The sequence below is a fragment of the Lethenteron reissneri genome, unplaced genomic scaffold (assembly GCF_015708825.2).
Source record: "Lethenteron reissneri isolate LAM-NWPU_2019-01 unplaced genomic scaffold, ASM1570882v1 scaffold_1864, whole genome shotgun sequence".
Lineage (NCBI taxonomy): Eukaryota > Metazoa > Chordata > Hyperoartia > Petromyzontiformes > Petromyzontidae > Lethenteron > Lethenteron reissneri.
In genome coordinates, this window is record NW_026891624.1 from 2,363,712 (window position 1) to 2,378,489 (window position 14,778).

The following is a 14,778-nucleotide window of genomic DNA, read 5'->3' on the forward strand; positions in this document are numbered from 1 at the left end:
CACCTCACGGGAGGTCTGGGTCCCTCCACCACGTGACCCCCCAGGCACCCTCTTGGGGCCCCCAGCCCTCGTACGGGCCGACACAGTAGTGACGTCTTATGTCACTACATCAGTGTAGGGGTGTCCGGGGAAGGATTCCCACCAATAGGAGGGGGAGTGGGACGGTTACAGGAGAAGGGGGAGGAGATACAGTGAAGGAAAAAAGTATTTGATCCCCTGCTGATTTTGTACGTTTGCCCACTGACAAAGAAATGATCAGTCTATAATTTTAATGGTAGGTTTATTTGAACAGTGAGAGACAGAATAACAACAACAAAATCCAGAAAAACGCATGTCAAAAATGTTATAAATTGATTTGCATTTTAATGAGGGAAATAAGTATTTGACCCCCTCTCAATCAGAAAGATTTCTGGCTCCCAGGTGTCTTTTATACAGGTAACGAGCTGAGATTAGGAGCACACTCTTAAAGGGAGTGCTCCTAATCTCAGCTTGTTACCTGTATAAAAGACACCCGTTCACAAATACTTATTTCCCTCATTAAAATGCAAATCAATTTATAACATTTTTGACATGCGTTTTTCTGGATTTTTTGTTGTTGTTGTTATTCTGTCTCTCACTGTTCAAATAAACCTACCATTAAAATTATAGACTGATCATTTCTTTGTAAGTGGGCAAACGTACAAAATCAGCAGGGGGATCAAATACTCTTTCCCTCACTGTATAAGGGAGAGAACGGGCGGTGAAGAGGGGTTGGTTGGCAGGAACGAGATTGAGACGGCTGGGGACAGGTGTGGAGAAGAGGAAAGCAAAAAATTAACCCGTAAAAACAAAGTTGTTCACTATAAATTTCGATTTAAAGCTTTCGTGACTGCAGGGATTCATCTTCTTGTTTCTTTCGGTAAAGTCACGTAGAAGGGAAGTAATAAAATAATAAAAATAAAACATAATAAAACATTACGTGACTTTACCGAAAGAAACAAGAAGATTGTTCACTATAAATCCTTTATATGCGTGGCGGCTAGAGTCCTCTCGTCCTCTGGCTTGAGATGGCTGCCACCTATGGGTCAGATGATTGTCTGCCACCATTAAGCAATTGGTAATTAAATATAATTAATTTTTTCCTAAAAAGTGTAACATTTTGTGGAAAAAAAATTTCACGAAAATTAATTGTCAAGCACAACGAGTCTGTGTGCAAAATGTCAGCTCGATTGGATCACGGGAAGTGGGTTAAAAAACGACCGAAAGATTTGCACGGTCGTAAGCGCGCAAGCAAGCAAGCAAGTGAACTTAATATAAAGGATTTAAATAAAAAACGACCGAAAGATTTGCACGGTCGTAAGCGCGCAAGCAAGCAAGCAAGTGAACTTAATATAAAGGATTTAAATAAAAAACGACCGAAAGATTTGCACGGTCATAAGCGCGCAAGCAAGCAAGCAAGTGAACTTAATATAAAGGATTTTTAAAAAGACGAACCCCCAGCAACCTCGTGTCGCCTCTCCTCTACAATGGCACATACACTGGCTTTGTCCGTAGCCTTACATTGTCCAAAGAATAACATTACCCAACGACTTACATTCTCCATAGACTTACATTGTCCATACAATAACATTGCCCATAGCCTTACATTGTGCAAATGCCTACATTGTCCATAGACAAATATTACACATACAATGACACTGCACGTACACTAAAAGTACCCATAGACTAACATTGTCCATCGACTAAGATTGTCCATAGTCTAAGTTTGCTCCTCTTGAAATAATGCAGTGGAAGTTAGGCACTCCCAGAATGCAGCGCTGCTGATGGGTTGTTTAAGAAATACTTTGATAATCAACGTTTTTGGGTAAGATCGCGTTATTTATAAATGTGTCGTAACCCTCCACCACCCGACACGGCCAATCAGCAAAAAAGTGTCTCGTTGACAAAAGACAAATTAGTTCACTGCTTTAGCCCCCACCGGTATGTTGAAGCGTGAAACCACAACATTTACCATTTTTGTCTTTTGTCAACGAGACACTTTTTCGATTTAAAGCTTTCGTGACTGCAGGGATTCATAATAAGAAGAGACACCTTTTTACTGATTGGCCGTGTCGGGTGGTGGAGGGTTACGACACATTTATAAATAACGCGATCTAAACCCAAAAACGTTGATTATGAATAATATTGGTCGCGAAAGCCTGCCACGTGTTGAACTAAGAAATACTTAAATTTCGATTTAAAGCTTTCGTGACTGCAGGGATTCATCTTCTTGGTTCTTTCGGTAAAGTCACGTAGAAGGGAAATAATAAAATAAAATAAATTCAACATAATAAAATAATTCTCACGTCTTCAAACGAAGACGCTGTCGCCTCGACAGACCTGTTCTCCACCTGAGGACGGCTGCTTGCGTTGTGGCCGAAACGTCGTGAGAATTATTTTATTATGTTTTATTTTTATTATTTTATTACTTCCCTTCTACGTGACTTTACCGAAAGAACCAAGAAGATATGAAATACTTGATGTTTACATGATGCCACGTGGCTCTGGGTGTCCTCTGCTTATGTCCACAGGGGTTCAGATCGCATATAACATGGAGCAGAAGGTTTGCAACTCCAGCTCCGTCTATGGTCGAGCGATGACCACCAGGATGATCTGCACCCGGGAGGACGTGTGCTCCGTGAGTGATGACAAATTAACACGCTTTGTGTGGAAGTGCCCCAGCCTATGTGATTGTATCATCATCAGCAGCAGAACCTTCTATTAGTAAGTTTGGCTACGTACGGTGTGAAAGACGCTCAACGTATAGCAGCAGCAACATGAGCTATCCACTACTTCTAGATTTGAAGCTTTCGTGACTGCAAGGATTCATATTCTTAGGTTTTTTCGGTAAAGTCACGTAGGTAAAACATTAAAATTAATAAAAGTAAAATAAAATAAAAATCACGACGTTTCGGAGGCAACACAAGCTTCCGTCTTCAGGTGGAACCGTCACAGCCACGACAGCCGTATCAAGTAAATGAGAGATTACAGGAGCTACCACTCCGTTTATATAATGGTTGGAGAGGGGGGGGGAAGGGCCAAGTACGACACACTTTTTATTCATATGGTAAGGTGAGGTATTTTATTTTACTTTTATTAATTTTAATGTTTTACCTACGTGACTTTACCGAAAAAACCTAAGAATACTATCCACTACTGAATAAAGATCTCTTGCAGTCATCCTTCATGGTCTCGTGACACAACGACCCATCTACCTACGCACACACTACTAGTTCTCCCATCCCTACCCTTGACATTCTCTCGGGTGTGTTTTGTCCATTGGGTAGCCAATCCGTTGTCACTTTGCCCCACAACCATCATCTCTCCTCTGCCAGAGATGCCTCTCTACCAGAGGTCCCAACCGGGTACCCGTACCCTACCCGATACCCGGCTACCCGTACCCGGCCGGGTACGGGTACACGTAGCCGTTTGCGACCCTGGTGCGGCCGGGTACAGGTACGGGTAGGCCGTGAGTCACTGGTGAGTAACCGTTTGTCACTCATTTCGGGTAGGGTACGGGTAGGGAACGGGTACCCGTACCCGGCCGGGTACGGGTACGGGTAGCCGTTTGCGACCCTGGTGCGGCCGGGTACGGGTACGGGTAGGCTGTGAGTCACTGGTGAGTAACCGTTTGTCACTCATTTCGGGTAGAGAACGGGTACCCGTACCGGCCGGTACGGGTACCCGTTTGCGACCCTGGTGCGGCCGGGTACGGGTACGGGTAGGCCGTGAGTCACCGGTGAGTAACCGTTTGTCACTTATTTCAGGTAGGGTACGAGTAGGGTACGGGTAGGGAACGGCTACCCGTACCCGGCCGGGTACGGGTAGCCGTTCGCGACCCTGGTGCGGCCGGGTACGGGTACGGGTAAGGAATCAAAACCCGTTTGCGACCTCTGCTCTCTACCCGCGTTCACTTACTGTTATGCGCGGTGAATGTGTTTATTGGCTTATAAATGTTCTCTAAACTTTGTCTCATTTTCTGTCGGTGTACATATGAGCTCGCACCTTTCTCCGTGATTGATTTACCAACACTTTCCAACTGTGTCGGATACTCTCTGCCAACGTTCATTGCATGCGGATTCATATTTCACAGCGGCCAGTGTGGCCAAGACAAAAATGGCTTTCTCTGGACACGTTCGGATGTTTCCTTCATCACCCGAAAACGCAAAATATTAATCAACAACACCCTACCTGGTTAAATTTCGATTTAAAGCTTTCGTGACTGCAGGGATTCATCTTCTTGGTTCTTTCGGTAAAGTCATCACGTAGAAGGGAAGTAATAAAATAATAAAATACAACATAATAAAATACAATTCTCACGACGTTTCGGCCACCTGAGGACGGCTGCTTGCGTTGTGGCCGAAACGTCGTGAGAATTATTTTATTACGTTTTATTTTTATTATTTTATTACTTCCCTTCTACGTGATGACTTTACCGAAAGAACCAAGAAGATGAACACTCGTGATGTTGGCCTCGTGTGACGCCACGTGGGACTTCATCACCACCACCTCGACCCATGGGGCAAGGAAAGCCCGTAGTAGATGTCCACTACACATTTCGTCATTAGTTTCAACTTTCTTTTGCCAACATTCTCAAGCATTTTAAGTTGAACACGTGTGAGCCTTTCGCGACCAATATTATTCATAATCAACGTTTTTGGGTGTTAGATCGCGTTATTATTTATAAATGTGTCGTAACCCTCCACCACCCGACACGGCCAATCAGTAAAAAAGTGTCACGTTGACAAAAGACAAAATAGTTCACTGCTTTAGCCCACCGGTGTGTTGAAGCACACCACAACAATTTACAATTTGAGTTGTACGACGTTTCGCTGGTAATTGCATCCAGCATCAGCAAGCATTACATCTTTCTGGTACAAATTTCTTATGTCCGGTTCCTTTCGCTTTTCTGAACAACACACTTTTAATTTTCCCCGTTATCGTCCATTCTACATATATATAAATAGTGCAAGTTTCATTCTCATCACTGCTTGCATCATCAGGTCTTCTTCTATGTGCAACCTTTTTCTTATTTCTCCGTTGGTCAATCTTTGTGTCAAGCTTAGATCCAGTATCCTTCATATCTGATTCTAGATTTGAAGCTTTCGTGATTGCAATTATTTTTTTTTCGGTAGGTAAAAACATTACAAAGTAAAATAAAATAAAAATCACGACGTTTCGGAGGCAACACAAGCTTCCGTCTTCAGGTGGTACCGTCACAGCCACGACAGCTGTATCAAGTAAATGAGAGATTTCAGGAGCTACCACTCCGTTTATATAATGGTTGGAGGTGGTGGGGCAAGGGCCGCATACTTTTTATTAATATGGTAAGGTGAGGCTTGAGACTAAGAATAGACTGCATAACAAAGTCTGAGCCTTTGTTATGGAGATTTAACTACACTTATTTGCCAATCTTATTTGACAGACAACCATCACAGTTTTACCATGTCTAGTGGTGGTCTCCCTGTCACAGGTTAAGTCACAAACCGCACCTCTCCATAACAAAGGCTCAGCCTTTGTTATGCAGTCTATTCCTAGTCTTAAGCCTCACCTTACCATATTAATAATAAGTATGCGGCCCTTGCCCCCCCCCCCCTTCTCCAACCATTATATAAACGGAGTGGTAGCTCCTGAAATCTCTCATTTACTTGATACAGCTGTCGTGGCTGTGACGGTACCACCTGAAGACGGAAGCTTGTGTTGCCTCCGAAACGTCGTGATTTTTATTTTATTTTACTTTTTAATGTTTTTTACCTACGTTAATTTTCCCGAAAAAACCTAATAATATGAACATGCATTTAGAGTATGTGGCTGCTATACATCTGCACATGATAAGCCACTGCGTTGAGCTATCATTTGTGGCCAGGTCACTTCTGAAAAAGAGCTGTATAGCTCAGTGTGCCTTAACCTGGTAAAACAAAAAAAATAGTGGCCAATGGCGATTGTAGGTGTAATAAAGCTCGTTGAGACGACTTCTGGAATCCGTCTTTTATTCAACTTATGTTACTGTTTACTCCACGCTGCTGATAGGCAGCGTGAGAGGGACAGATATTGAGAGAGAGAGAGACGCACTGCCACGTGGCTACTCGGAGCCCCGCTCCCGCGTAGCCCCCTTCCTCTCTTCGTTCCCGTTCTGACCACGTGTCGTTCATCTCCACCCGTATTTAATACCCGGGTCACGTGGTACGTTTCCGCCAATCCTCGTTAGCCTGCGTCGAAACTTCCAGGCTCCCTCGTCAACTCCCGGGACCACGCCCCTGACTCGTCTCCCCATTGGCTGAGTCCAAAGCCAGCAGAACCAATCTCCACAGCTGTCACCTTTCCACCACGTCAGGGCCATGCCCCCAGGCTTCCCCCGATTGGCTGTAACCCAGAACCGGCAGAGCCAATCACCATGACAAGTTGTGATACGTCAGTGAGCCGGATATATCCTCATATTACATAGGTAAGTATGTTCAACTTCTTTAGCAAATTATGTAGCCAACCATCCTAATTGGAGGTGCACCGGTGAAGGACAACAAACTAAATACAAATGCGTATATGCATCTTTTTTTGTTCATGATCGATGCAGGGTCACGATGGCACCCCCCTGATGTGCAAAGACGTGGACGGACGATGGTACCTGACGGGTCTCTCCAGCTGGGGCTCCTGTCCCACCCACCCCGACGTCTTCACTCGCGTCTGGAAGCTGCGTCGCTTCATCAGCGAGACCGCAATCTAGTCTCTCGCGAGAGCCCCGTGTGACCAAATCACCGCAGAAACAAAGAACACCGAAATTTCGATTTAAAGCTGCTTTCGTGACTGCAGGGATTCATCTTCTCGGTTCTTTCGGTAAAGTCACGTAGAATGGAAATAATAAAATAATAAAATAAAACGTTATATTATTATAAAACATAATATTATTATTTCCATTCTACGTGACTTTACCGAAAGAACCAAGAAAAAGAACACCTAGGCCAGACTCACCAAGTGAGCATTCTCTCACCAAGACCTCATCTGATCAATGTAGCACCACCATCCTAGACACAACAATAAGCCGGTCATTAATTTGAACAAACTGGATGCAACTGGGAAGAGCATCTCATGCAGAGTTGTTGAGTAAATCTCATGGGCAGAGCTGACATCTTTGAGAAAAGCACACGGTTCGCATAGAGACTCAACACTGCCCATAGACCCGATACCGCCCATAGACTGGACATTGTCCATAGACTAACAAGTAAACCCGTAAAAACAAAGTTTTTCACTATAAATCCTTTATATGCGTGGCATCGGGGCGGCTAGAGTCCTCTCGTCCTCTGGCCTGAGATGGCTGCCACTTATGGGTCAGATGATTGTCTGGCAGCATTAAACAATTGCTAATTAAATATGTAATTTTTTTCCCTAATCAGTGTAAAATTTTGGAAATTATTTTCACGAAAAACGACCGAAAGATTTGCACGGTCGTAAGCAAGCAAGCAAGCACGCAAGCACGCAAGCAAGCGAACTTAATATAAAGGATTTAACAAGAGCCAGTTTCTCAACGGGCTTTGCTCAGGAAACAAACTTCTGATCCTGATGAAAATTCACATCTCTCATGCTGACGGGATCACCCAATAGGGATCTTACTTCACAAACCTTCTGATTGTGCAATTTGGTGTTCTTACTCAGAGATGGTTCACCAGGCAAAGTGAGGGTGAGAATGTTGGGGTGTGACTATCGCTAGCAAATGAAGTGTCACCAGGCAGGATCTGGTCATACACTACTGTGCTCTATTATTATTGTGTAATCGATTCACGCTTTGCAAATATACTGGTTGTGTATCATGATTGTTCATAATATAGTTTTTTTGGGTTAGACCGTGTAGCTAAATAAATGTCTTCTTGGTTCTTTCGGTAAAGTCACGTAGAAGGGAAGTAATAAAATAATTAAAAAAAAACATAATAAAATTTTTTATTATGTTTATATTTTATTATTTTTATTTTTATTATATTATTACTTCCCTTCTACGTGACTTTATTTTTATTATTTTATTACTTCCCTTCTACGTGACTTTACCGAAAGAACCAAGAAGATGAATCCTTGCAGTCACGAAAGCTTTAAATCGAAATTTAAATAGATGTCGTTAAACCCGCCACCACTTAGCCAATTAGTAAGGTTTGTCACGTAAGAACAACATGCCAATTCATTACTAGTGCAGCACAGTGTTGGAAAGCCACAACATTTAGAATCTGAGTACAACGTTTTGCCAGTAATTACAACTAGCTTCATCAGGCGACAGCCAGATTTGTGTGGATTTCACCTGTTTCTTTCCTTAAATAGAGACGTGGTTTGGACTACAACACTTGTGCGCTCTTCATGATCAAACGTGGGGAGGGGTTAATGAATCAACGTGCATTATGCATGCGCATTAAGCGAGCACATTGTTCTTGTACTTCCTGTCGATTGTGTGTTCTAAATAGCCTACCAACGGTGATCCCTATTGAACTAGGGTGGCCTGTATAGGCATGCATTTAAACAATGTATTATTTTATGATTCGCTTCCAAGCAGTACTAAGTCAGTAATGGTGTTGTGTATCTTTGGGGGTTAATTCGAGTGTTGTATCTTCACTTTCTTGCGTTAACGTGGTGGTACTTAACGATAATAAAAGCTTTTATCGCCCCTTTCTCCTGAGTCTTGAGTAAATCCTTCTAATATCCCCGTTTTTATTATTATATAGTGGGCATGGATGACATGTGGGGGAAGCGGCAACAGCAGCCAGTGACTTACCGCCATCGCATGTGTACCGAGTTCAACTGAGTCGCAGACGTACTCTCTGGAGGCAACACATTTATCGATACCAACACGAAGGGGTGACTGCCCCTTCACCACCAGATAACAACCAATGGTGGTGGACCACCAGGCTAACTGCACTAATTACACTGGGAGTAGCTACAACAGACAGGACCCCAGCTTGGGTCCAGGTCCACGTTTTTGGTGACTCTTCTCGGACGTAGAACGTAGATCCTTCAGGATAACCACAGCAACTGGTCCCTCTGTGGTGTGGCTGGCTCCGCCCTTAGCCACGACCACCTTCGAGAACCCTCGAATAGGATCTCGGCCCTGACACGTGACCACCCCTAGCCCCCACCTGGGGGCCCTGTGTAGACTTTACCGGTCACGTGTCCTTCGGGGTCAACCAGAGTGCCATGGCCCTTAGTAACCCCCTCTTTTAGCTCCGCCCCCCCCCTCCCGATACGTTCCATTCATTGGCTACCACATTCTAAGCTCCTCCCCCCCTCTCCTCCCCCCCCCCCTTAACTGGTATTTAAGAGCTTGCATCTTGAATCCCTGCCTCACTTGATGCAGCAAATCTGGCTGTGACGGTCCCACCTGATGACGGAGACTGAGTGGTGAGTGAGAGTGGTGAGTGTGTGCTGAGTGTGTGGTGAGTGTGAGTGCTGAGTGTCTGCTAAGTGTGTGGTGAATGTGAGTGGTGAGTGTGTGGTGAGTGTGTGTGGTGAATGTGTGTGCTGAGTGTGTGGTGAGTGTGAGCGGTGAGTGTGTGTAATAAAAAGTGTGCCGTACTTGGCACTTCCCCCCTCTCCAACCATTATATAAACGGAGTGGTAGCTCCTGCAATCTCTCATTTACTTGATACAGCTGTCGTGGCTGTGACGGTTCCACCTGAAGACGGAGACTTGTGTTGCCTCCGAAACGTCGTGATTTTATTGTTTTATTTTTATTAATTTTAATTTCATTTTTTTACCTACGTGACGACTTTACCGAACGAACTACGAGTATGAATCCTTGCAGTCACGAAAGCTTCAAATCTAGAATTAACCACATTTCCATGGCCGGCACTCTCGCACCCTATCCTGTAGGGGTCGGCACTGCACGCAGAGCGTGGTGCCCTCCAGCACTGCCAGTCAGTGCTCACCGAGCCCCTCTGGGGCCTGTACTGCACCCACATCCACGTGGTGCCTGCGATGTCAATACATCGCATGCCGTGCCTCTCTAGGGCTGGCATTACACAGTGACATCCGCGATGTTACTACACATGCAGCTGGCGACGTTGTGTGAATCTCCATGTATGACGTATGTGGCTGGAAGCCTGGACCACAGATCGGACTTGATTCACACAGAAGTGTGACTGATGCGATTCGTCATGCGGACGGTTCAGCTGATAGTTATGGTGCGTGTGTATACCTCTGTCGTGGGTAAGGATGGAAACCAAGTCTTCTCTGGAGACAACACGTTTATTTATAAAGCAACACAAGGTCCCTGACGCAAAGGGGTCTCGGCTCCTTCCACCCGATACCCTGGGGAGGTAGAGCCTCCGGCTAACGTGCCCTAATCACTGGGACCACTCTCTATTTATCAGCCCTCCGGCTAGCAGGACCTAGGGGAGGCGAGCCTGACCCGACCCAGCCAAAGTTCTTGGGTCCCGACCACTGGCCCACTCGGTCCATGGCCCTGACAAGGACTTCAGGTTCGGGGTTTCCCAGGGTCCTATTCAATGATAAGCACCCCTATGGCTGCAGGGTTTTGGTGGTACATGTTGTTTATGTCGTTTATTGTGAAAATTATGTCACAGTTCATATGACCACTGTTTCATTGCTTTTATGGCTTTATTTTGGTTATTTTCGAAAAGTTTTTTGGTTTGGCCATGTTTGTTTGTTGTAGTCCAGAGTTAGACTGATGGCCTTAATCTAAGTTGTCTTGTGATTGTTGTTGTTTGACTTGCATCCCACTTGGATTTTTGCACACAGTGTTGGTGTACGGTGCTTTTTCTGCAATATTTTGCTGTCTTTTCTTGGATTTTCTGTTTGCACATATTCACTTTAAGATGTTTTCTTGTTCATGTTTTTGTTTTTTGTTTGTTGCGGTTGCACCCTATTCAAGAGCCGAATGGCTCACAGAGCTACACCTAATAAACTAAACTTGAAACTGGCAGGTCTTCGGGTCGTCTGCTTGACGACGACTGCCGGTCCCGTTTAGGGGACCGGCTTTTATACCGTTTCTGTCTCACCCCACCCCTAGCCCCTCCTCCCTTCTGGAACCGTCTGGTACCGTCTGGAAGGGCCTGGGGAGTGACGTTATCCCCCAGCACCTTTCCAGGGGGTCTGGAGATTTGTACCTGTGGCAGAGGTCGCAAACGGGTTTCGATTCCTTACCCGTACCCGGCCGTACCCGTACCCTACCCGTACCCGGCCGGTATCGGGTACCTGCTTGCGACCTCTGGGATGAAGTCATGTTGCAGGCGCGGGTGGGTTGATTCTAGGAACTTGAATTGTGAGAAGAGACAAGACGTTGGGAATTGAGTGACAAACGGTGACTCACCAGTGACTCACGGCCTACCCGTACCCGGCCGCACCAGGGTCGCAAACGGCTACCCGTACCCGGCCAGGTATAGGTAGCCGGGTACCGGTAGGGTACGGGTATCGGGTACCCGGTTGCGACCTCTGACCTGTGGTCCCGAGCTGCCTTAGGGTTACCGCAGTCCAACGGCCTGACTCCTCACCCTCATATTCTTAGGTTTTTTCGGTAAAGTCACGTAGGTAAAAAATTAATAAAAGCAAAATAAAATAAAAATCACGACGTTTCGGAGGCAACACAAGCTTCCGTCTTCAGGTGGAACCGTCACAGCACGATAGCTGTATCAAGTGAATTTCTCTCACTTGATACAGCTATCGTGCTCACTTGATACAGCTGTCGTGGCTGTGACGGTTCCACCTGAAGACGGAAGCTTGTGTTGCCTCCGAAACGTCGTGATTTTTTTTTTTTACTTTATTAATTGAAATTTTTTACCTACCTGGTGACTTTACCGAAAAAACCTAAGAATATAATCCTACTCTTAGTTCTCTCGGTAAAGTCACCATGTAGGTAAAACATGAAATTAAAAGTAATAAAATAAAAAACAATAAAATCACGACGTTTCGGAGGCAACACAAGATTCCGTCTTCAGGTGAAACTGTCACAGCAAAATATCTGTATCAAGACTTCTTGTCTCGTTGTCTGTTAAAAGTTCTAACAGATAGGTGAAATTACTCCCCGTAGTTCTTTCGGTAAAGTCACGTAGGTACAAAATGCATCTCTTGAGGAAGACCTATCTGTTAGAACTTTAACAGACAACGAGACAAGAAGTCTTGATACAGATATTTTGCTGTGACAGTTCCACCTGAAGACGGAAGCTTGTGTTGCCTCCGAAACGTCGTGATTTTATTGTTTTATTTTTATTAATTTAAATTTTTTTACCAACGTGACTTCACCGAAAAAACCTAAGAATATGAATCCTTGCAACCACGAAAGCTTCAAATCTAGAATCCTCACCATCAGACTCCCCTCTGCCCACTGTGGACTCGAGGATGTTAATACAGGCTGCTAATCGCGTACAGCTCTCAACGTTGCCGCTCCACCTCTATGGGTGGCAGCGTGGGGAGCGGTGGTGTAGCGGTTAGCGCCACTGCGACATGAGTTTGATTCTCACTCGTAGTCAACTTAGCCTCAAATCGGTACCTGGTGCACTGTGTAAACAATCGTTTTTGGAAACAAAGGTGACCAGTTGTGGTGCTGGTCACCCACCGCCTATTGCTCTGTGACAGTCGTCATAGATACTCGCTAACAGCACTTTCCCCAACATGTTATGAATGATAATTGGTGTTTTACCCTTCTATCTGGCAACAAAACTGACACCTTTTTTTACGAGGAGTCATGTTTGCATAGACCACAATACCTGCAGCCATAATGCAAACAAAACTCTGATAATATATGCACTGTCTGCATATATTATCAGTTTTATGTTTTTTGTAAAAAAAAAGGTGTCAGTTTTGTTGCCAGATAGAAGGGTAAAAAATCAATTATCATATTTTTACAGGCAAATGAGGTTCCAATGATCTTATGAATGCTGATGATCTGGTAATTCCTGTTCGATCAGAATCTGGAGCGTGCTACTAAGAGATGGAGCCTTACCATCAGCCGCACAAAAACTAAACTGCTGCATTGGTATTTTGTGTCATTAAATACTCTACTGCCTCAACTCCCCATTGGTGATGGGGCATTTGTGGAGAGAGTACATAGGTTTCCATACCTGGGCAGTGTGCTTATGACCAGCTCCAATTTGACAGCACAGGTCTCACTGCGAATCAGTTTAGCGACATTTTATCATCGGCTGCGTAACGCTGTGTGGAAGCTACCTGGTCTATTGGCCACAATCATGCACTGTCTTCTCTACGCTTGTGAAACGTGGACCCCCCCTAATGGAACATCTGTGCTAGTTACAAATATTCAGGTTGGCCTGTCTATGATCCATCCTGGGTTTAACCAGCAGGCTGGATTGTGTGAGGACCTTACAAATCCTTAGAAAATCTAGACAGTCCCATCGGTGAGCTACTCCGGCAGGCAAGGCTGCATTGGCTCGAGCACGTAGCCTGCATGCCCAGACACCGCATGCCCAAACAGCTTTTGGTCAGCCGGATAGAGGGGGCTAAATTGGCACGACACAGGTTGGAGAAGAGATTTATTCTTGCGGTACAAGAGGATATGGAGTTGAGTGGACTTGCCGTTGACTGGTAGCAATGGTGTATCGGCCTCTGTGGAGGAGGCTCGTGAAGGACGCTACTGGGCAGTTGGAGGCAGTCACCCTCACAACTGCGGAGGGCAGAGGAGCGATGCTCACAACAACGAGCAAAGCGCCGGGTGGCTAAAACACAGAAAGTTGTCACAGTAGGGGGCACAGGTGGTGCATTGCCAGTCATCTCAGTCAGTCAAACCCACGGCACTTGGGTCTGTCCTGTGACCTGCCAGCAAGCCTTCGACACTTCAAGTGGCCTTACAGTGCACATAGCCTTGGCACAAGAGCCATGGTGTCATCACTGCCACTCAGTGGCAAAATGGCGGTTGTTGTGTGCATCTCTATGAGTCCGTGTGTGTTTGTACGAAAGATCTGGGAAGATCAGTCCCATCGGTGCGCTCCTCCGGCGGGCAAGGCTGCGTTGGCTGGGTCATGTAGCCCGCATGCCCCAGCCACCGCATGCCTAAACAGTTTTTGTTCGGCCGGATCGAGGGGGCTAAACGGGCGCGGCCACGGGCTAGAGCAGAGATGGCGTGATGCGGTACAGGAGGACGTGGAGCTGAGTGGACTTGCCGATGACTGGTACCAGCGGTGTCAAGATCGGCCTCTGTGGAGGAGGCTCGTGAAGGACGCTACTGGGCAGTTGGAGGCAGTCGCCCTCCAACAACACCGGAGGGCGGAAGAGCGACACTCACACAAACGAGCGGAGCGCCGGGTGGCTAAAGCACAGCAAGTGGCACAGTAGGGGGCACAGGTGGCGCATCAGCCAGTCATCTCAGTCAGTCGACCCGTGGCATCTGCTGGGTCTGCCCCGTGACCTCCTGCCAGCGGGCGTTCGGACACTTCACGTGGCCTCAAGGGCACATGGCCTGGCACAAGCGTCGTGGTTGTTGTTGTGTTGTGTCTCTATGACGTCGAGCGCTCAATCCTCAGCACAGAGAGGATTTCTGTTCCGGCTCTCTGGGAGTTGACCGAGGATAGGAGAAGCCACGATCACGAAACCACGCCATCACCTCTCCTGCAATCACACAGACACGTGTAAACATGAACACACAGACACACAGACACACAACACACAGACACACGTCACATGGAAACATGAACACACAGCCACACAGCCACACAGTCACACAGTCACATGGAAACATGAACACACAGCCACACAGACACACAGACACACAGACACACAGACACACAGACCCACAGTCACAGCCACATGGAACATGACACA

The 14,778-nt window shown here is 46.0% G+C and overlaps 1 protein-coding gene across 1 annotated transcript in view; it reads left to right on the forward strand.

Annotated features, from left to right (window-relative positions):
* LOC133339436 (transmembrane protease serine 11E-like) overlaps positions 1 to 8,660 on the forward strand; it is a 52,075-nt gene extending 43,415 nt beyond the window's left edge. The window contains exons 8-9 of the mRNA XM_061547589.1: positions 2,550 to 2,656; positions 6,590 to 8,660. Of these exons, the coding sequence (XP_061403573.1) occupies positions 2,550 to 2,656; positions 6,590 to 6,739 (257 nt within the window). The 3' untranslated portion in view covers positions 6,740 to 8,660. The remainder of the gene's footprint in view (positions 1 to 2,549; positions 2,657 to 6,589) is intronic.
* Positions 8,661 to 14,778: the final 6,118 nt, after the last annotated feature.